This window comes from Lasioglossum baleicum, chromosome 11, assembly GCF_051020765.1.
Source record: "Lasioglossum baleicum chromosome 11, iyLasBale1, whole genome shotgun sequence".
In the NCBI taxonomy this organism is placed as follows: domain Eukaryota; kingdom Metazoa; phylum Arthropoda; class Insecta; order Hymenoptera; family Halictidae; genus Lasioglossum; species Lasioglossum baleicum.
Genome location: NC_134939.1, coordinates 15,566,672 through 15,587,053, shown reverse-complemented (window position 1 = coordinate 15,587,053; position 20,382 = coordinate 15,566,672). Strand labels below are relative to the sequence as shown.

The window sequence follows — 20,382 nt, the reverse complement described above, 5'->3', positions numbered from 1 at the left end:
TTCATTGAATAGCGTATTAGTTGCTAGGAAACAACATGTTGAATCCATATATTTGTTGCATCTTATATAACTCTCGCTCATTCTCTTCAGCATCATTTCTACAGCGTTTACGAAACTGATATGATTTCAATTTGAAATTTTTTACCATATCTCACCTCGAACATAAAGGTGCCAGCACAACAAGAAATTTCTGAAATTTATAATAAAACATCGAAATGGTAAACGAGAAAGAATTTTGGAGTGAAATTCGAAAAGATATTCCGCGATATAAGAACAAGAAACCGAGAGTTGTTCCTGCATTTACAATTCAGGCTTTGCAGGTAAGTTTTTATTGTTTTTATTTAGTTTCCATCTAGACGTATTCGTTTAATATTACTTTCGCAGGAAAACACTGTAGTTGCAAAACCCCCGCGATGCGGTTTGTATACTCCGCAGCCACCTAAAACATCCACTTTTCGTAAATTCTATGAACGAGGTGTCTTTCCAATTACGTTAGAAACCGATTCGTACGGACCTAAAATCAGTTGGAAAGTTGAAATCGAAAATTTAGACTTTCATCATTATTTACCATTATTTTTCGACGGAGTAACGGAAACTGAAGAACCATATAAATTTTTAGTTGAACAAGGAATAACTGACATGCTGGAACAGGGAGGTCCAAAAATTTTACCAGTTGTACCACAATTAATAATTCCTATTAAAAGTAATTTCTCTTTCTTTTCTTTAACAATCTTCTAAATTATATGTTCGCACACTACATTATATATGTATTCGTTGCAGAAGCTTTGAATACAAAAATACCAGAAATCATTTGCTTTACAATGAGAACACTCCAGAAACTTGTACGTTCAGCAGATTGCGTTGGGGAGGCTTTAGTGCCATATTTTAGACAAATTTTACCAGTGCTTAATTTGTTAAAAGATAAAAACGGTAAAACTTTTCGTTTAGCGATGACGTGTTTACGCGAAACTAATAATTGAATTTAATATTTTAGTCAACCTCGGGGAAGGGATTGATTACGCACAGCAAAGAGGAGAAAACCCTGCTGATATGATACAAGAAACACTTGAAGTGCTCGAACTATACGGAGGTGAAGATGCTTTTATAAATATCAAGTATATGATCCCTACCTACGAATCTTGCATGATGAACTGTGTAATGAATTAATTACACATATTTATTGTCTCTTCATTGTCGAAAAATATATTATCAATAAAACTTGATTGAAATTGTAATAAAATTCCGAAGTAACACGCCTCTTAAATCTCTCACGGTTGTTATTTATAAATATTATACAAAATGTTACAAATGTTGTAAAGCATTGTTAAATTAAATTGTCCATGTATTAAATTTTCCATCTACATGTTAACTTGGTTCACACCTTTTTCGAATCTTCCTTTAATGTTACGGTTCTATTAAAAACAACCTGTAAACAGAGAAGTAAATTAGTAAAGACATAACTATTTGTTAGAGGTCTGCGAAAATGTCTGCGAATTTTCGCACATCTCTACTATTTATATGACAGATCACATTTTTACCTTTCCTGGTGTAGTATCAGAATCTACGAAGAAAAAGCCAATGCGTTCAAATTGGAACGACTCCATAGGTTTCGCCAGATCTGCTAAACTTGCATCGATGTATCCAACAATTTCCTTCTTACTACTTGGATTAATATCACTCAAAAAACCGTTTGGTACTTCACTTGTATCTTCCGGATTTTTGTGTTTAAATCTAATAATTATATTACAGATGAGAGTAAACAGAGTATTGTAAATGTTAACAATAGTTACATGTAACAATATTCAATGTATATGTAATTTTTATCAACTACTTACAGGCGTTCATACAATCTAATCGATGCCAATACGGGATTCGATACCCAATGTATGAAAGCTTTAGGTTTATTGTTTTCAGAAGCAGGTTCTTGTTTGACGATAATGTTTATAATGTTACCACTGCTATCTCTTTCTATCTCTTGAACTGTTAACACTACTCCTGCATGTTTCAAACCAACAAATTGATTCGGTGTTAAGCGTCGAAAGTCTTTCGTGGCTTTCTATAATAATAGGTATAAGTATATAATAAAACTTAGAAGTAATTACAATAATTAATATTCTCCATTATATTATTTAAAACTGTAACTGTACCTCTTGGAAGTCAGATGCTTCAATATAGATAACTTCGTCGAAAATAATATTGTGTTGTCCCTTTTCTGGTTCATTAGGAAAATTGGGAACAGACAATTTTACAGGATTTTCATGTGGAAAATTACTGATAGTCACTTTCAGTGGATCCAATACAGCCATATGCCTACTTGCAGTAACATTTAAAACATCTCTAACGCATGCTTCTAAAACGGTTGGATCGACAACCGCTTGAGCACCAGTTACACCCATTTGTGCACAGAAGTTATTAATTGCTTCAGAAGGAAAGCCTCGCCTGCGAAGAGCTGTTAACGTAAATAATCTAAAAAGAGGTGTCATAATTTTAGAATATATAACAACTTAGGGTTTTACGTCTTTAGGTACATAATATTATAATAAAAGTACCTAGGATCATCCCAGTCAGATACAAAACCTTGTTCAATTAGTTTGGCAATTTTTCTTTTTGAAACGACTGTATAGTTCACATTTAACCTTCCATATTCCCATTGTACAGGACAATAAATATCCAGAGCATTGCAAAGCCAATAATATGATGATCGTCGTGATTGAAACTCTTTTGTGCAGAGAGAATGAGTAATATGTTCGATACTGTCGCACAAGCAATGAGTGAAATCGTAAGTAGGATAAATGCACCACTGATCTCCTGTTCTGTGATGAGGAGTATATTTTATCCTATATGCAACTGGATCTTGTTTTCCTTCTTCTAATGTTACTTTCATGCGCAATGTTGCCTCACCTTCCTCAAGTAAGCCATCTTTCATATCCTACATGAAACATAATGAAATTACAACTAGTGTACTATTTCTACAGGGACTTAAAGCCGACATGATGTTGGTAGAAGTCTATTTATCTATGAAAAATGCAATTACTTGGAACAGTTGAAGATTCTCTGAAATTGGTCTATTCCGCCACGGACTCGGAGGAGGATTGAAGCCTTTTATCTCCTCGCTAGATTGGTGACATACATATGCCAAACCTTTCTCTATGAGTTTAACAGCCCATTCGTATAACTGTTCAAAGTTGTCAGAAGAATATGTAATCTTAGCTGGTTTATATCCAAGCCATTCTACCATTTCACGAATACCGACGAAAAATTTTTCTTCTTCTTTTTCAGGGTTTGTATCGTCGTAACGTAAGTAACATATACCATCGTGAGCTGCAGCATACCTACAATAAAGGAAGTCTTTATTTACAGAATTCGATGTGCTAAGAATAAGGATGAAAATAATAAACATAGAAATGAAAAGAGGAAGAGACACTAGAACATAGAATATACCCAAAGTTAATATTGATTGCCTTCGCATGCCCAATATGTAAAATTCCATTAGGCTCTGGCGGGAACCTAGTTCTTACTTTACCGCCTGTTATTTTCAAATGTTCTTGCAATAATTTGTGCGTGTTCGAAGTTATGACATATCCTTCAGTCTTATAATTTTCTCCTGGCTTATGAAAATGAACTTTAGTTCTCATTAATTCACTTATTGTTTGAGCATCTGTTTTTTCACTTGACGCCACCACACTTTTTGGTTCTTCTAAATAAGAAAATATCAAATAATTTATTTTTTAGAAATTTTAGCAGAACATTTTTTACTAGGGCTCAAATGCTGGGGTAGCGATCATAAATTACATTTTAATGAAGCCACTGCTCTAGACAAATTTATATAGACAAATTTTTTTGTGTCAACAAGAAAACAATTGGGATACATAAGAATTAATTATTAATTTACGACTTACTCTTTTCCTTCTGTATATTTGGGGAAGCACACTGTCTTTCCAATTTAGTAAGTGGTTTAAAATCTAAATCAACTTTAGGCCCTAACAGTACAAGAATTTGAACATCAAATTCATTCTTAACCGCCTTTCCATCTGCCCATTTTAAATTATTACGAACACTTTGCATTAACGGACCAACATTGAAACGATATCTGTAAATACATACATTTTTCTGATTTAGAATTCGTTAACTACAACTAAGCTTGATGTAGTATCGAAAGCTAATTACAAAGAAACAATTTAATACCTTTTCTCCAATATTTCTGGTTTATGTTCATTTATAGCTTTTTCTACTTCAGTTTCAATTTCTTCTGGGGTAACAATAACTCCTATACCACATTCTTTCTCAAAATTTGAAATCTCAATTGTTTCTTTCACATGATGAAGTAGAAAACTCAATGCTGCATCGACCCTTTGAGTTGTATCTAACTTTTTCTCAGCTATGTATTTGGCAGCAAATGGTAGTTTATCAGAAATTTGATTCTTGATTTTTGAAGCAAGATGATACAATAAAATTCCAATTTCTGGAGTAATAACTCCATATTTATTGGCCTGAAATATTCATATTTACTGATTACATATGGTACAATCAAATGTACCAATGGTGACATAATACTCAACAGCTAATACAGGATTTTGTTAAAACCAATAAAAAATTACATATATCAATGATAAATCGAAGTAAATAAATGACAATATTACTATGAGCATGTGTAATCTTAAGTATTAAATAATTTGCTAACCTCGGTTATTGCAAGTTTCAAATGGCTAGAAACTTGTTTATTTTTTAATGTTTCTTTAGCCTTTTGTTCACTCAAGCCAATCGATTGGAACAATTTTATATTATCGTCTATTTCCATTGTCATATGCCGTTCTTTCTTCCAAGAAACAATGAAACGTTGTCTTTAATTTTGGAACCGGCAAATCAATTCTGTAGCATTGATACCATAAATACAATTCGATAACCCAGGACAAGGTTGGGGTTATGTGAAATAAGAAAAGGAGGGATATCTTTGTTGTGAAAGGTCAATTTTTTTACTGTATTCGGCACTAAAAGTTTTATTCCATACACGTGCAGTTAAAAAAATCTAAATACAATTGCTATTTAGTTTCCTATCAAATTAATATCGTTGTTATAAACAGTTCACGCATGTATTAGAAAGATAATTGATAAGACTTTCGGCATATAAAAGAATATGTAAATATACATAAGGGATTATTTATTTTGTTTTGTTGTACACGGTAATAAAATCAACAATTTCATTTATGTGCTGTATTACTGTACGTAAATATACATTATGTATATATTGCAGGTAAAATATACATAAATATATTTTAGAAACAATTTATTAGTTGGTTATAATTCACACGTGATACATGTAAAGCAATATTCAATACAATCGATTTGTTCAATTGATCGTATCAATGAAAGTTAGTATTTTTTATTAATAAAATATATATTTAGACAAATTGTTAGAACATGAGTATCAGCGACGATGACGATTTACAATTATGTCCCACAACACTTGCTGCATTAAATGAATTTCTTAAAGAGAAAGAAGAAAGGGAAAATCAATTAGAATGCATTTCAGAAAGTCAAAACGTAGATAACATTTGTTTCGATGAAAACTGGGTAAGTGAATTTTTGCTGTATCATAAATATATTCATATATATTTATCATATTTTGTAACATTAATATTATCAATATGAACAGCAATTGAGTCAGTTTTGGTATGATGACAACACTACAGATACTCTTGTCAAAGGTGCTATAAATTCTACAAATTCTGATGGAAAGATTGCTCTAATTTCGTGTCCTACACTTTATAGTAAATTAAAAAAAGTCTGTGGTAAACGACAAGGTATTTATTTGTTAGGTATACATCTATTATTTGTGTAATATGACTGTTAATATTACTAAGCAATTTTTTTGTTAACAGTAACTCTTTTTGAGTACGACAAACGCTTTAAAGTTTTTGGTTCTGACTATGTACCGTATGATTATAAATTTCCATTGGATTTAGAAAGAAATAAAGCAGGTTATTATGACTTAGTCATCGCTGATCCACCATTTCTTTCTGATGAATGTTTAACAAAAACTGCGCTTACAATAAAATTCTTGACAAAAAAGAATATTGTTCTTTGTACAGGTAAATATATATATTAGAGTTTTTATTTATTATTTAAAATTACTATATTTTCTTCTTTTTGTTACCAGGTGCTGTTATGGCAGAATTAGCAGAACGACTATTGGACGTTAAAATTTGCAACTTTGTACCTCACCATCAAAATAATCTTGCAAATGAATTCTATTGTTACTCGAATTTCGATTTCGATGAAATATTAAAATAAATGAATATGTGTAAATAAAAATATTCTATATGCCTTCACACGTTCGAAATTTAAAAAATCAATAAGTCCTAACATGTAGTAAGTAGTATATGTAATGTGAAATTTAAACTTTCGAAATGTTCGTTACACTCAAGTATGTAGCTGAGGCACTTCCGGTGTGTTTTGAAAATATGTCGTTATAGAAATTAGCATAATTATTTGCATAAACGCATATAAAACTGATTGAATAGGAGAAATATTGTTGTTTATTTTTCTTCGATCTAATTTTGATAAAAATAGGACACTAATTACAAACTAAAGTATATTGGCAATACTGACATATTGTAATATATTCGAACAAAGTATTAAATTTGATGACTTACTTTACGTTTTGTATTCTGCCGCAACTATTGTGTAATAAGCTCTATTTTAGTTTTATATATACACTTTCACATAATTGAAAGGAAGAACACAAAAATACATTCTTACACACACATGTATGACATATATGTATACATGAAAAGAATATAAACTTCCGCGAAGTTAAGTTTAAACTCCCTAGACGGGGAAAAAATAATCTCTAGGTAAACATCTGTGAAAAGAAGACACGCGATGGAAAGCGTAAATATTTACATTTCTTGAGTGTTTGCGGGAGTAATTTTTATTTATAATCATGATAGACGGAAACATTTCCATGGAGGAAGATACAGAATTGCGGGATTTGGTGGTGCAAACCCTTGAGAATAATGGTGTTCTTGCAAAAGTGCGGGTATGCTAAAACGAAATTATAAAAATCACGCCTTTTTTCTAGGTTATGTATATTGTGTCAAAGAACTTGTTGAAATTTTTCAAATCTTTACTGTGGTACTCTTTTCAAAGTCTTTTGTAATGTTATAGGCAGAACTGAGAGCAAGTGTGTTCTTAGCTCTAGAAGAACAAGAATCAGTAATGGTATGTCAAAATTTTACTGTAATATGTCTTAAGAAATCTTGTTTGATACTTCCAGTCATAAAAATATTTGTTGTGCTTTCACTTCCATCATAAATCGTAGCTTATAACATAGTATAACTATATAATACATTCGAACCGTGTAAAAACAGCAGTTTATTCATCTGTAATTTAAATTTTGAAAGTCTTTTTTCATTATAAATAATAATGAAAATTTAAGGTATCAGTGATGTATAATTAAATTAATATTTTAGAATCCAGAACCACTTCTCAATAAAACTGTAAAACAGTACCTGGCTAATTCAGAAGGAAAATTATTGTTTTCCTTGGTTAGGGAGTTCCTAGAATATTTTGGTCTTGATTATACAATATCTGTATATGATCCAGAGACGTACTTTGGGAAAGAATATAATTATGTTGGAAGAAATAAATTATGCGAAGAATTAGGTATTGAATCGAATGAACCATTACTCGGAGAAATTTTAAAAAATAGCATGATTAGTGCCTTCAATAACACGCAAAAGGTATTTGTAATAAAAATATTTCAATGTTTATTCTATTTATAATATGAAACATTAAGTGATTTTTATACACGATAATGAAACAATGTAAACATTACAGAACGAAACTAATAACAGCAGGTTTAATAAGACCAATGAAAGTGAAACAAATATTGCCAACGCAACATTTGAGATTTCCATTCCGAAGGTATTACATAAAGAAACAGCATCCTTATCTAATAATAATGATATTTCGGGTAAACTGGAGAGTGTTTCGCAGCAAAGCCCAAAACTTCCGATAAATATGACAATAAACGACAACACGAGTAAAGAAATGTCTTTCGATGATATTTCAATAGATCGATCGAATTTTGAAAAACAAACTAACTCTCTCAGGAAAAGTATCGCCTCTGAGGACTCGGAAAAGGATAACGGAATTGATATCACAGGGAACAATAATATGCATTTTGATACACTCTCTGTAAGTCCGAACGGCACAACTACAGTGATGAATCACGTGACAGAGGAGACTGAAGTAGATACAACCATCCAAACAAATTTACTAAATAAAACCGAGCCTTTAATTAAGTTTGATGAATCTATAGTTACTGAACTGCAAACAAATCAAAATGAAGATATAAGTAAGCAAAATAATATAAATAGTTTGGATTTACAAATAACAAATAACGTACAAAATAAAAAGTCAGTTAATACTGGAAATAGTTTTGGGAAAACTGTATACTTTGAAGAAATTATTGTTGATGGAAAAAGAGAAAATATCAATACTATACATAATACTGAATCCTTTTTACAAGATTTACCGTCTTTAGATAAGAAATCTCATTCTATACTTAGTGATCTCCCGCCATTAAATGGTAAAAAGACTAATATTAATGATCTAAAAGAATTGATGGATATCGGACTTGGTATGTTGGTATGCGTTTAACATTTACAGATTGTAGATGTCTATGCAAATCTATATTTCTAGAAACGAATTTACGAATGTAGAGATTAATAGGAATCCATTAATTAATTAATTCGATACAGATTTTATCGAGTTCAAAGTATAATTAAAATTTTATCCAATATTTTCGTGTATTAATAAATTTTTTAATGTTTTCGGCGCAACGGTTCGATCGTTTATTACGAATTATAAAGCAACTTTGCTAATTGTCAAACAAAATCAACGTTTCGATCCTAGTTTGGATCTTTTTCAAGATTTATTTGAATCACGTTTGTAAATTAAATATGTTATAGTAATTTTGAAAAAACATTTTCTTGTATTACATGGAGCGTTTGGCGTATTTGCATAAACATTCACAGTGTGATTACTAATTTTTCTATATACGTTACACGTGCATTATCGAAATAATATTTTCAGGAACAGATGGTGTTGACAATTACGAAGAAGATTTCGTTTCGTCTGCATCCGGTAGTGCTTACGATCAAAGTCCTACGAAAGAACCTGAAAAATCAAATAGCCCAATAAAATTACAAACAAAAAAGCAAGACAAAACACAAAGTGTGCATAGCGAAGAAATAAGCGAAGAAATCGAGGAAATTGATGACATGTTAAGCAGTACTTCATGTGTAAGTAAATACAACGTGAGTGAAAGGTCATCTTGTTTAATATATGTTACCAAGTAACAAAATTGTCTTACATAGTTTGAATATTCCGCTTATAATTCTTTTTTAGCTTGAAGACATAAATATGGATAAAAATATATCAAATTTTACAATGGGTATTACAGCTAATTGCGCAAAAGAATTATAATTGAAAGAGCAAGTACTGCTTTTACGTTCTGCAAGTATTTCAAGATGCTATTTTTCTTAAAACTTTTCATACTTGATATCCTACGATTTGGATATCAAATATGTTAACGCAGATTATGGTGGATCACAAACTTGCAGAATTATTTTGGTTTTCGACATGGCACTGCCATTTATGGCTCAATACTTATAAGTTTTTCTACAAAAAACGTAGAAGGGAAATGTCTGAATCTGTGTCCAGAAGTGTTATATTTTCCGTATTTGATAATAATATTTCTCAATAGAAACATATTTTTGTACAGATTATAAATTTCTATTTGATATATTCTAGCAGTATTTAAAAATGGAAACTTTTGAACGAATATTCTGAATTTGTTGTAACATAACATTAAAATATTTTTAGCTATTTACGAAAGGCATGAAACGTCTTATTAAAACGAGCTAAATACGAGGAAACCAACTAAACTGCCAATGCCTTTTGTTACTACTGCAATAAGATGTAAAATTATATTTCGTATAAATCTAAGAATTAACAACAGAAATCATCTGAAAGTTCCAATAGACTTGTATAACAAGTATTGTTAGCATATCTACAATGTTGTAACGCAATAAGAAATACCTGCAATAAGAAAATTGCATTGATACAAACAAAAAAAAAAGAAATGTGAAACGCTATTCAACTCAATTTGTTGCACGAAATAATCAAAATCAGAATGTGAAATGTTTTTGTTTGAAATATTGTGATACATTGTTAATTGAATTAGAATCGTAATACTAAGACTTTAATTGGATTTTCAGACAAGCTGCCTTCTACGTTATTCTGTAAATATGTCTAGTATTATTATTCTTAAAGCCAATTATCTCAATGTTAAAATACTTTAAGAAGTGGAAAGTAATCAGCTACATTAATGATTGTTGGATACTTAGTTATGTCTCTCTAAACAAAAGAAAACTTTGTAATAGTCTTTGTTGTGTTTACCAGAATAATTCTTGTCTGATTTTTATGACTGAATGTCATTAATTACCTCACTTAACTGAAGATACTGGTATAGTATCGATAGCAATATTGATAAATTATCCGTCTAAAAATGGATTGCCTAAAAATAAATCAAATTATTTTGTTTCCAAGGTAATGGTGCTAAATGCGTAAAACTAAAATAATTATCTATAAAAATTGAAGCTAGTTGATGGAAATTAGGAGCTTACGTGTTTCTTTTTCTTTTGCATACCTAATTTTTAATATCCTCAATTATTATACAAGCTTTAGACTAAGAAACGAAATTTTTGGGCAATCCAATACCTTGATAAACATATTCGTATTAATATACTATGCCGCAAATAAGATGCAATAACTAAGTACAATTCATGGTGGATCAACAGAATGCTTGACAAATCAAAATCTGTTTGTAAAAATGTACAGCCTGCTTTCTTCACAAAATTTCTTTTTGGTAGCACATGACTACTCTGGAGTCATCAATATTAAATACTGCAACTGATTCAAACAAAGAGATTTCAGGATCTTTCAATGTGACTTATACAATTCCATTTGCACAAGATTAATCCTATCTAAGACTAAAACATTTATAACTGAAACATTTCATGTACAGTTTAATTAGGAAATAATTGTTGAATGTAATTTCACTATAGCAGTGTTATTTGTAATGCAATATGACATATTTTCTTTCAAGGAGAAATCATCGATTTCAATTGATATTCTTATGGTGAGATCAATTCGAACGTGAACAAACACATACGCGAATATTTGTGTGAATGAGCATTCTTTACAAAAATATTTATCGACACATTATTTAGAACACTCTCATAATTTGTTAAGCTTTGTAGGCGAGTCACCGATACATACACAGATTTTAATATTAAACACCTTTGAAAACAATGAGCATTCATATAAACACTTGAATATGTGTCTGTTTATGTGTATGCAGATTCCTAATAAGTTATATAATTGAGATCGATCACTTAACTGACGTGACATTTTCTTGTTTTGTATTGCTAGAGGTTGAGTTTCTTATTTCGCATATTTTTTACGTTTATCCTTTTATTAGTTACAAATGAAGAAAGTTGATATAACTGTTTTTTTATGTCATTTAGAGTACAATCATCAAAACCACTCGTTCGTCTAAGATTCACATCTCGAATAGAGAAATGTTTATTCAATACATGTTTCTATAAATTCATTATTAAAATAGCAAAAAGAAAAGGTTACTTATTCCTGCATTATTCAGAGTATACGTAGAACAATGAAATCACTTAGTTTGAATCGACTTTTATCTCTATGTATATACAATTAAAGCAGGTGTGTTCCTGACCAATCAACGTGGTTACACTTTAAAATCAATATAAAATAATTTTATAAACTCTCAATTTCAGGACAACACTGAACATTCCTACACTATAGAACGTAAAGCATAAATACATTCCATTGTTATGAAGATTATTACACTTTTGTTGTATTGTTAGAATTAGTAAGCAAATTTACAGCATAAGTATTTTTCACTATAGGATATAAGAGCGAGAGAGAGAGCGAGAGAGAGAGTGTAATTTAAGAAATATTTCACAATTACACATTGTATTGAAATTTTATTTTGCATTCTTATAAAATTAGGAAGTGTTTCTACATTTGTATTACAGGATATACAAACATTTTTATATTTATGTCATTTCAATTAGTTCTAAACATAATTGATTTATAGTTATGTAGCCCACACGTATTTTAACATATTTGAATGTCTTGTTACAAGTTTATAGCAATTTTACATTTGCTTAGTGTTGCCAATATACTTGGTACATTCATATAAAAAACATTTTTTATGCACTGATACTACATGTCCTGTGTTAATTTTATGTTTTGATTGGAAAAAAGACTTAACATTGTTGCAGGCTTGGTGGTTCAAAAGGATAAAGCATAGACATTGTTTCTCTTTCAAAATTGTGATTTGTAGAAGCGATTAATTTCAGACAATTTACTCTTAAATTCATTTTTTAATACACTGACTATTTCTCGGATAGTTGATTGATGAAATTTGAAGTAATTAAATATATTTTCAATTTATCAAACATTCCTATCACTCTTGTTAAAAAAATGTTCGATTATAATGCCATACTGCTTGTTCCTTCAACTCTAATATAGAATGTTTCAATATAAAATAAACATTAATTAAAATATACATGTATTAGATTACTAAAATCTAAATTTTGTAGAAGTGTGCCACATGTCTGCTACCATGTTATAGCATGATAAATTCTTAATGCACAGTGATGTCATTATTTGCTTCGATTTGTTATTTATATGTAACAAAGAATTAGGTTTCAATTATTCTAATAGATATACAATGACTAAGAGGTCTTGTTATATATTTTTATTTTTAAATATCTTTAAAACGGATAAGTAAAGTACATTGCAAGTATACAGCATTTTATTTTATACGTCAAACATGTAGGGGAATGCAGTACAAAAAGACTTGGAAGTATATTTTCAAAAAAAAAAAATAGATATTACTTTGTTTTTTGATACATACATCTTTGAAGTAATTTTTCGACAGGAAAAAAATATATTATAAATGAGTAATGATATCGATTTGTTATGTATATATGATAACGGTATTTAATGCACTATATGCAAATTAATCATAGATTCTGCAAACACTGGTACGAAATAGTTGTAATTATTGTTATTTGCTAATTTATACTATCAAATTAAGCAGATGAAGTATTAATGAACTATTCACAATATTTTTTCATACAGTCCAAGGTAATTACATCTGTAACCACGTTGAGATATTGGTAGCTATATTGTGCCTTTTAGTGTGTATGAATAATAAACAATGCAAATACATACTATGGAATTGTGGGATTTACAAAACACCTAAGTTACTTATTTATGATTTTGAAGTATGATGTAATGATATTCATGTATATGTTATTTATTTTATAAAGATTTTTCTCTTTTGCAAATGTTGTCGAATTTTTTGTGATGACCCTATAATGAATCTTTATTCCGAAATCATGTATTTAAAAAGATTTTTCATAATTAATTCATTGTACCATTCTAGTTTCTGCTAAATCATTTTGTTCATGACAACACTTATTTAGTCTAATATCGTATGGAAAGAAAATTGATAAGTTGGAATAAATGAAATTTATTAATTTCATAAACATACAATGTAAAGATAGTTCCATATTATATATGTTTATTAAATTTATATTTATTACACTACATCAATGTTCTATAAATGCGTATAACAGTGTGATTATTAATTACACTATTCGAATTTAAAATATTTTATGGGTGTATACAGAAATATAAAAACTGTTTGGTAATTGCAATTAATTAGAATTCCTACAATTATGTACAATTTATGTACAAAATTGTTTAATGTTTATGATTAATTTGCAACAATTTGCAATTGATAGCAATAATATACAACGTTGACATTTTTCAACAATGTTTGGAAGATAGTTGATAGAACTATTACTGTTCAGTAAACTACAAGATGTACAATAGGAAAACAATTTATTAAAAATTATTACTTTTACATTCTATTACGCTCTCTTTGTAGTCGTTCACTATATGCTTTCGATACAATATTAAATGCATCCATATATCGGTCCATGCACATTGCCACACATTTCTGTAAATAAAATAAAATTATGAATAACACAATTTGATACTTGTAATACAATAAATCTGTTTATATTATAACATGAATTTATATAATTACAAAAAAAACAACTTAAAAGTTTGTTGCCAAGCAATAGCCTGAAGCAGAGACCTTGTGACAAATTTAATGAGATAATATGGAACTACTTATATGTGTAAATAAGACTGAATGTATTTATATAATTATTTTTTAGACATTTGTAATGCTATAATTCTAGAAATAATTACAAAACACGATTTTAAATATCTTCTTTTTTTGTTAATATTTGATAAAGTATACTTTATATTTCATAAACCTTATTAAATACCGATGAATGAAAGTATAAATACGTTTCATTACTTTTTCGTGAATACTTCACTACCTTTAAGGTTATATTTTACAAAATAAAATAGGTTACCTGTTCAGAATTATCCAACGATGTGCCTGGCTTATTTATACACTTTTTGAAGCATTTCTCTGTCATTTTCTGAAAATATCAGATCAAAACCGCACCAGTCATTCATCTTACGTTCGCAAAAGTAAAAAATAATATATACTTGTGTAATCGTACCGTAAGCAACTCCTGTGCATTTGCAACAGCGATTTGTTGTTTAATTTGATCCATAAGTTCGTCTCGTTGAGAACTTGTTAATGTGTCGGATGGTAAGGACGATAAGGAATCCATATTTACACTTTAAAGTAATTCTTTCTTTATATGATAATGTGAAAATCAAAATTACTTCATACCACTATGTTTCGGAACCACCGTCTGGCCCGGTTGGTTCAATACACCGGAAGCACGTGAAGTTACCATTTAAATTCTGTTTCCAATGTTCTGTAGATAAGTGCTGAGAAGTGTTACGTAATGCTGCAGTAACCAATGGTGGTAATAACGCGTTTTCACTGCAAAAACGAATTTGGAACATTGCATTTAAATTGGTGTTAGATTTAAGGATTTATTCGTATCTTCAAAATACACATATATACATATATCGTGTTTATATACAATTACTTTTTATTATAAACGATGACGCAATACGGTGACCGTTACGTGGTGAGTACCGTTTCTCTTCTTCCATCTTCTCGATTTCATTATTTTTAATTAGAGTTTCTCTTAGAGTTTAATTGACGGTATATGTGTACGACGCAATACGGTGACCCTTTTTCTTGTTTCATCCTCTCGATAGGTATCCAGATTATTTATTTGGATTTTCATTGTTTTTAAAATTCTGTGTTCAAGTGAATTATATTTATTTTTCACCGATTTCACCGATTTTTTCGAATCGTGTCGTTGCCTCTCGCGATAATTTCCTCTTGTGTCACGACAATCGATTGAATTTAAACGAATTGTTATTTGCGTTTTATCGAGCAATAGAAATCTATTTTTTTAATTTTGATTTTACGTTCAACTTGAATGATGTATTGATTCAAATTTATTGTTTGACGGTTGATCCATTGAATTTAATTGAATTTGTGTTTCATCGTGCAATAGAAATAAAGTTTATTTACTTGAGAGCTGTTCGGTTTAGGGGACCACACATTTCGAATTTTTCTTTATATAATCCCGTAGATTTTAACGAGAAAATTCCGAAGACCCAAGTGTCAATCCTAGGAATTCAGTAGTTCAAAAGTGATACGTTTTTAACGTTTAGCGATTTTCACCGTTTTTGACAGGTAAGGGCCCCGCCATGTTGGTACGTAGTGAGCGTCTCCACGACTACATAGATCCACGACGAGAAGCTATTAGTATCGATCGTCGGTAATGGTTCCCTAAAACAGGAATCAAATAGAACCTGTCGTTGGTAAACATACAGTATATTTTTATGACACAACGGGGCGACACGGTAGACATTGTAGCCACAATATATCAGTGACATAGGCATTCTCTGTGGTGCACATCAGTGCACATTCATACTTACGCATTGCGTAACTACATACATAACTACATGCACTATACTCTCGACATTCTTTTGCTCTTCAAGTCTTCTCATTTATGCCGCGAACGTGCCGCACACTTTGTGGCTCGTGGTGTGACGAAGTGATTCGCAATCGCAGTAATAGTGCAGGTTGGTGCAGGTGTACAGCAGAACAGTTGACAGAACACAATGGGTCTGGAGGATTACAAGGATGTTGTGGGAACTTGTGCCTCGGTTAGCACTATGGGGCAGATGTTAGCCGGAACGTAAGTTTGTTTACTTTTAAATAATTAGTTATATTTTCGATGAATGATAAATTTTCTGTCACATATACGTAATACCGCGATATTGCAATATAAATAAGTAGAAATCTGAAAATTGTTGCGTATAAATTATACAGTTTAGGGTATGCTATTTTTTATCCCATAACTTCTGTAAGTTTTGCAACATTTTCTTAGCTTTTAATTATTTTAGAACCTTCCGCGAACATCATCGTATAGTACTCCGATAAATTTGCTTGAAAATTCGAATAGAAGAATATAGTGTCCTATTTTTTAAAAAATCAACGTGATCTTAAAATCTGCTTCACTACTTCATTCATAAAAATAGTATTTGTATCAAAGTATGCTCCTCTTTATACGAAATAACTTTTGTAATTTTATATTTCGGCAAGTTTAGCGAAGTAGACACACTGTGTACTTATTAAAAAATTGAGTAATATTTAAATTTTCTTGAGTTAATGTTAATTTTGCATTGTTCTTTTGAATTCAGTTTATTTTATTTGTGGAATAAAATACATTTTACTGGAAATTAATTCTTTTAAATTAATATATTACATTATAAATGTATGAGAGTTAAATCATTGGTCAAATTATAAATTGACAAGTCATAGAATAATCAGATCTGATCACAGATTATCAACCATGTGTGTTTAATGATATAAGATAAAGATAAGAAGGTATTCTACTTTTTTTACATTATTTTCTTCAAATCTGTCAATGATGAGAGAAATTTATTTTGAATTTTGCTTTTACGATTTTTAGAGCAAGAATAAAATTATATATCTTTTGAGATTTATACTTTTGTTTCTATTATTGGAAACTATCTATAGTAATGAATTAACTTTTCTTATGATTTAATTATAGATTAATATGCAAGGATATTTACCAAAAAGGATCATCAAAGGGTTTTGATCCAATGCCTTTCATGGGAGGTATAGGAATGTAAGTGTAAAACATTCTGTTTTGTGATGTATTATAATTTCGGAAAGACTAACTGTGCTGTACTAGTGAAGTAATTGATAACAATCAGTTGATGTAACTGATAAGTTGTCAGTTATTTTTACAATAACGGAGCTATAAGTACTTACACATATAACTGTAGTACACAACTCCCCAATATACATAGTACATTAGGCTACTGAGTATGTATAGTGAATTAAATATTTTTTGTAGGTCCACTTTGATGCTTCAATATGCATTTATTTTGAGAGATCCTGCAATGGTTAATGTTAACGTTTTTGGATTACTCACAAATGTAGCATATATGGCTGTGTACTACTATTATGCACCTCAAACGGTATGCATCTTCTTTTAAACCATAATATGCATGTTGTTCATTCAGGCTTTATCGCTTTCTTTAACGCTAAACCTACCACAACCAAATGACCAGTTTTCTATTTCAGAATTATCGAAATTATAAAAACACTTTCATAGGAAATGATCGAGTTGACTTCTTTATTTAACAAGCTCCGTGCCAAGCTTTTTTTGTGGCCTGAAGATCATGTTTAATGTGTACCACCAGTGGTATACGTTGCACGGAACATGTTAAGCACATATTGTAATGAAAACCATGCAAAGTTTAAGTGAATCCATACTTCTCATTTGTATAAGGCATTCCACTTTTATATGTTTTGTGCTTGGAAGGTTTAGCGTTAAATACAAAGTTAATTATTTAGTAATCTTGCATTTTCTTCAGGAAATCTGAATCTTCATTGAATAGTTACTTTTGTCAAGCGATGTCGTTTAACTAATTTAGTATTCTCGTATCTCTCCGTAATTTTGAAAAAGATCTTTAAGTCACTATTAAAATGGTATCTCTACCTCTAGGGGGTCTCCCTTGGATCCAGTGACCATGCCAGCACAGCGAGGTGTCGAGTATCGAAGAAACTTATACTATACCAATGCAAGCAAAGCAAAAGATTGCAACGTTTCTAATTTCTCTGATTAAAATGATACCAAGCATGATATAATTACGATTATGATTACTTGTGCAGCAAGTGATTGAAGTTTCGGACTCCATATTTATAGTAGAGACACGAAAATCTGTTATGGAATTTTCACAGTTACGGAGAGAATACTGTAAACATGGATAAATGTAAGCATCTTTATGCCATTATGTAGATGACTGAGTGTGAGAGTGCATGCAGTGATCAATCATATGTCTAGCCAGCATGCATGTTTCTATCGATTGGCGCGTTGCGTTATCTTTTCGTAAATCGCGACCACAATGCAACGCCAACCACGAGTTCCGCGCGAGCGATCATTCGAATGAAGGTCAGTTTATGCTATCCGCACAGACACGGAATATTTCCGTTCAGCACTGATCAGACAAACATTCTTTAATGTATTTGAATATAGGTGTTTAGACTATTCGATTAATTCGAAAAAAAGTATTATTATACTGAACGGAAATGTTCCGTGTCTGACTGGATTGTATAAATCGACACGATACTATTGCGCCTTATTGAGCCTTCTTACATAGTGCATAGTTATCATTAGACTGCGGATTTTATGCATTTATGACAAAAATGGATAAGCACAATTTAAAGCAGTAAACGCATTAAAAAGATTTGAAGACATCAACGTATTGGTTACAGCATAATCAAGTAATTAAAAGAAGAAAGAAATTTTTATTTCACTCCTGTGTCTTGCAATCAATGCAAACATTTTTTATTTTGCATAAAGATCCGCAGTCTAGTTTTCATATTACACGAGGTACATATGTAATACAAATACTCATTCATAGTGTTCAAGTTGTAAACACAAGTGGTCAATCTATTTTTGGTATATCAATTACTATAAGAGCTCATGTTCTACTTTACAATTACATATTCGTTGAAAGTGACTATGCCTAATAACGCAACACAAGAAACTTGCTTACTTGCATTCATGATACTGAAATTTTCTTTATCTATGTTCTTTTGTGGTCAGCATGTCGTTAGTTCGCTATCAGTAAATACTATTCATAGTCATTTGAAACGTCATGAAATATTTCATTAGCATGAAATTAGTTTTTAAACTAAAATGATAATGTTTACAAAAAATTGTTAGTAATTTGCATAGTATGAAAAAATTATTGGAGCTGGTTGGACAATTATTATGATCAGCGACGTAGCTTATGTCGTTTTCTCTGAAAACAGACAATAATAATTTGAAAACGAATTCTTATTTGTAGTTTTAACGTTTTCAATCTCTTTTTATTACATCTTATAAAATCATTCTCTTAATAGAATGGCCACGTGTAGTCTAAGACACACATATTGTTAGTTCCTTGATTTTACCTGAAATCTTGCACATTTTTAGAAGGATATACTTGCCTCGTTAGGCAAGCTTACAGCCCTTGTTGCGGTCTTCCTTGCATACGCTCAAATGGAGAATCCTGAGAAGATCGAATACCGCTTCGGATTAATCGTGACGATATTATTGCTACTTTTAATCGCATCTCCACTGTTCCATCTTGTAAGTTTTCAAAGTTTTCCGTATTATATACATATAATTCTCAATAATTCTTATTATTATTTTTCAATTAGGGAGAGATAATAAAGACGAAAAATACAGACATGCTTCCATTCCCTCTTATTTTTATGGGAACACTTGTTACTTTCCAATGGCTATTATATGGTATTATAATTAACAACATGTTTGTCATCGTAAGTAAACAGTTGGTTATGCAAATAGATCCTCATTTATTGAGCAGACATTAATACTTTATGTTTTAACAGTTCCAGAACGTCGTCGGTTTCCTCCTTTCCGCGATACAATTGTCATTGTTCGTAATATTCCCGTCAAAATCGAAAGGAAAAGCCATTGGTCAAGAAAAGATGGACTAAGAAAGTAAAGCGCCGCTAATGAATATTTTATTTCATCTAAATTTATTATTATAACTTTTGTTATAGGAGACTTCGAGCATTTTATATCCAAATTAACCCTCTCCAATCCAATTTGGACTTGAAACCTGAAATCTGATTTCTCACCTGATTTTATAAGCTTTACACCATAGGTTTAAACTTTAAAATAGGCTTTGAAAAGCCTATTTAGG

The 20,382-nt window shown here is 30.5% G+C and overlaps 6 protein-coding genes across 14 annotated transcripts; 4 read left to right on the top strand and 2 right to left on the bottom strand.

The window, feature by feature from the left end:
* Positions 1-119: 119 nt before the first annotated feature.
* On the top strand, positions 120-1,276 carry LOC143213690 (parkin coregulated gene protein homolog). The gene is made up of 4 exons (XM_076433755.1): positions 120-320; positions 385-703; positions 781-930; positions 995-1,276. Exons 1-4 carry the CDS (start codon positions 216-218, stop codon positions 1,165-1,167), a joined length of 747 nt encoding a protein of 248 aa, XP_076289870.1. The 5' UTR covers positions 120-215; the 3' UTR covers positions 1,168-1,276.
* A 10-nt stretch (positions 1,277-1,286) lies between these two features.
* Glnrs (Glutaminyl-tRNA synthetase) lies at positions 1,287-4,814 on the bottom strand. The gene is made up of 10 exons (XM_076433746.1): positions 4,682-4,814; positions 4,186-4,490; positions 3,900-4,090; positions 3,442-3,697; positions 3,035-3,332; positions 2,550-2,929; positions 2,148-2,466; positions 1,836-2,056; positions 1,539-1,731; positions 1,287-1,426 (listed from the first exon to the last, which is right to left on the bottom strand). The coding sequence occupies exons 1-10, from the start codon at positions 4,802-4,804 to the stop codon at positions 1,376-1,378; spliced, it is 2,337 nt and encodes a 778-aa protein (XP_076289861.1). The 5' UTR covers positions 4,805-4,814; the 3' UTR covers positions 1,287-1,375.
* Position 4,815: 1 nt separating this feature from the next.
* On the top strand, positions 4,816-6,312 carry LOC143213692 (EEF1A lysine methyltransferase 1). Of its 5 annotated transcripts, none has more exons than XM_076433762.1 (5): positions 4,816-4,963; positions 5,404-5,571; positions 5,654-5,801; positions 5,880-6,089; positions 6,158-6,312. In XM_076433762.1, the coding sequence occupies exons 2-5, from the start codon at positions 5,419-5,421 to the stop codon at positions 6,289-6,291; spliced, it is 645 nt and encodes a 214-aa protein (XP_076289877.1). In that variant the 5' UTR covers positions 4,816-4,963; positions 5,404-5,418; the 3' UTR covers positions 6,292-6,312. The 5 variants fall into 5 exon arrangements, with proteins under 5 accessions (XP_076289877.1, XP_076289876.1, XP_076289875.1 ...); XM_076433761.1 differs by having other exon boundaries at positions 4,817-4,963; positions 5,252-5,571; XM_076433760.1 differs by lacking the exon at positions 4,816-4,963 and adding an exon at positions 5,049-5,180 and having other exon boundaries at positions 5,252-5,571.
* Positions 6,313-6,697: 385 nt separating this feature from the next.
* On the top strand, positions 6,698-10,075 carry LOC143213685 (uncharacterized). 5 transcript variants are annotated; one of them, XM_076433751.1, is made up of 6 exons: positions 6,698-7,039; positions 7,168-7,221; positions 7,473-7,742; positions 7,840-8,359; positions 9,100-9,323; positions 9,415-10,075. In XM_076433751.1, exons 1-6 carry the CDS (start codon positions 6,944-6,946, stop codon positions 9,490-9,492), a joined length of 1,242 nt encoding a protein of 413 aa, XP_076289866.1. In that variant the 5' UTR covers positions 6,698-6,943; the 3' UTR covers positions 9,493-10,075. The 5 variants fall into 5 exon arrangements, 3 of the variants coding, with proteins under 3 accessions (XP_076289866.1, XP_076289864.1, XP_076289865.1); XR_013010007.1 differs by having other exon boundaries at positions 6,704-7,039; positions 7,840-8,652; XR_013010006.1 differs by having other exon boundaries at positions 6,705-7,039; positions 7,840-8,652; positions 9,100-9,308.
* A 3,927-nt stretch (positions 10,076-14,002) lies between these two features.
* LOC143213694 (mitochondrial import inner membrane translocase subunit Tim13-B) lies at positions 14,003-15,303 on the bottom strand. Its single transcript, XM_076433764.1, has 4 exons — positions 15,159-15,303; positions 14,718-15,049; positions 14,565-14,633; positions 14,003-14,137 (listed from the first exon to the last, which is right to left on the bottom strand). Exons 2-4 carry the CDS (start codon positions 14,829-14,831, stop codon positions 14,039-14,041), a joined length of 282 nt encoding a protein of 93 aa, XP_076289879.1. The 5' UTR covers positions 14,832-15,049; positions 15,159-15,303; the 3' UTR covers positions 14,003-14,038.
* A 283-nt stretch (positions 15,304-15,586) lies between these two features.
* On the top strand, positions 15,587-20,241 carry LOC143213691 (sugar transporter SWEET1). Its single transcript, XM_076433756.1, has 6 exons — positions 15,587-16,328; positions 17,208-17,285; positions 17,517-17,640; positions 19,647-19,802; positions 19,874-19,993; positions 20,066-20,241. The coding sequence occupies exons 1-6, from the start codon at positions 16,252-16,254 to the stop codon at positions 20,171-20,173; spliced, it is 663 nt and encodes a 220-aa protein (XP_076289871.1). The 5' UTR covers positions 15,587-16,251; the 3' UTR covers positions 20,174-20,241.
* Positions 20,242-20,382: the final 141 nt, after the last annotated feature.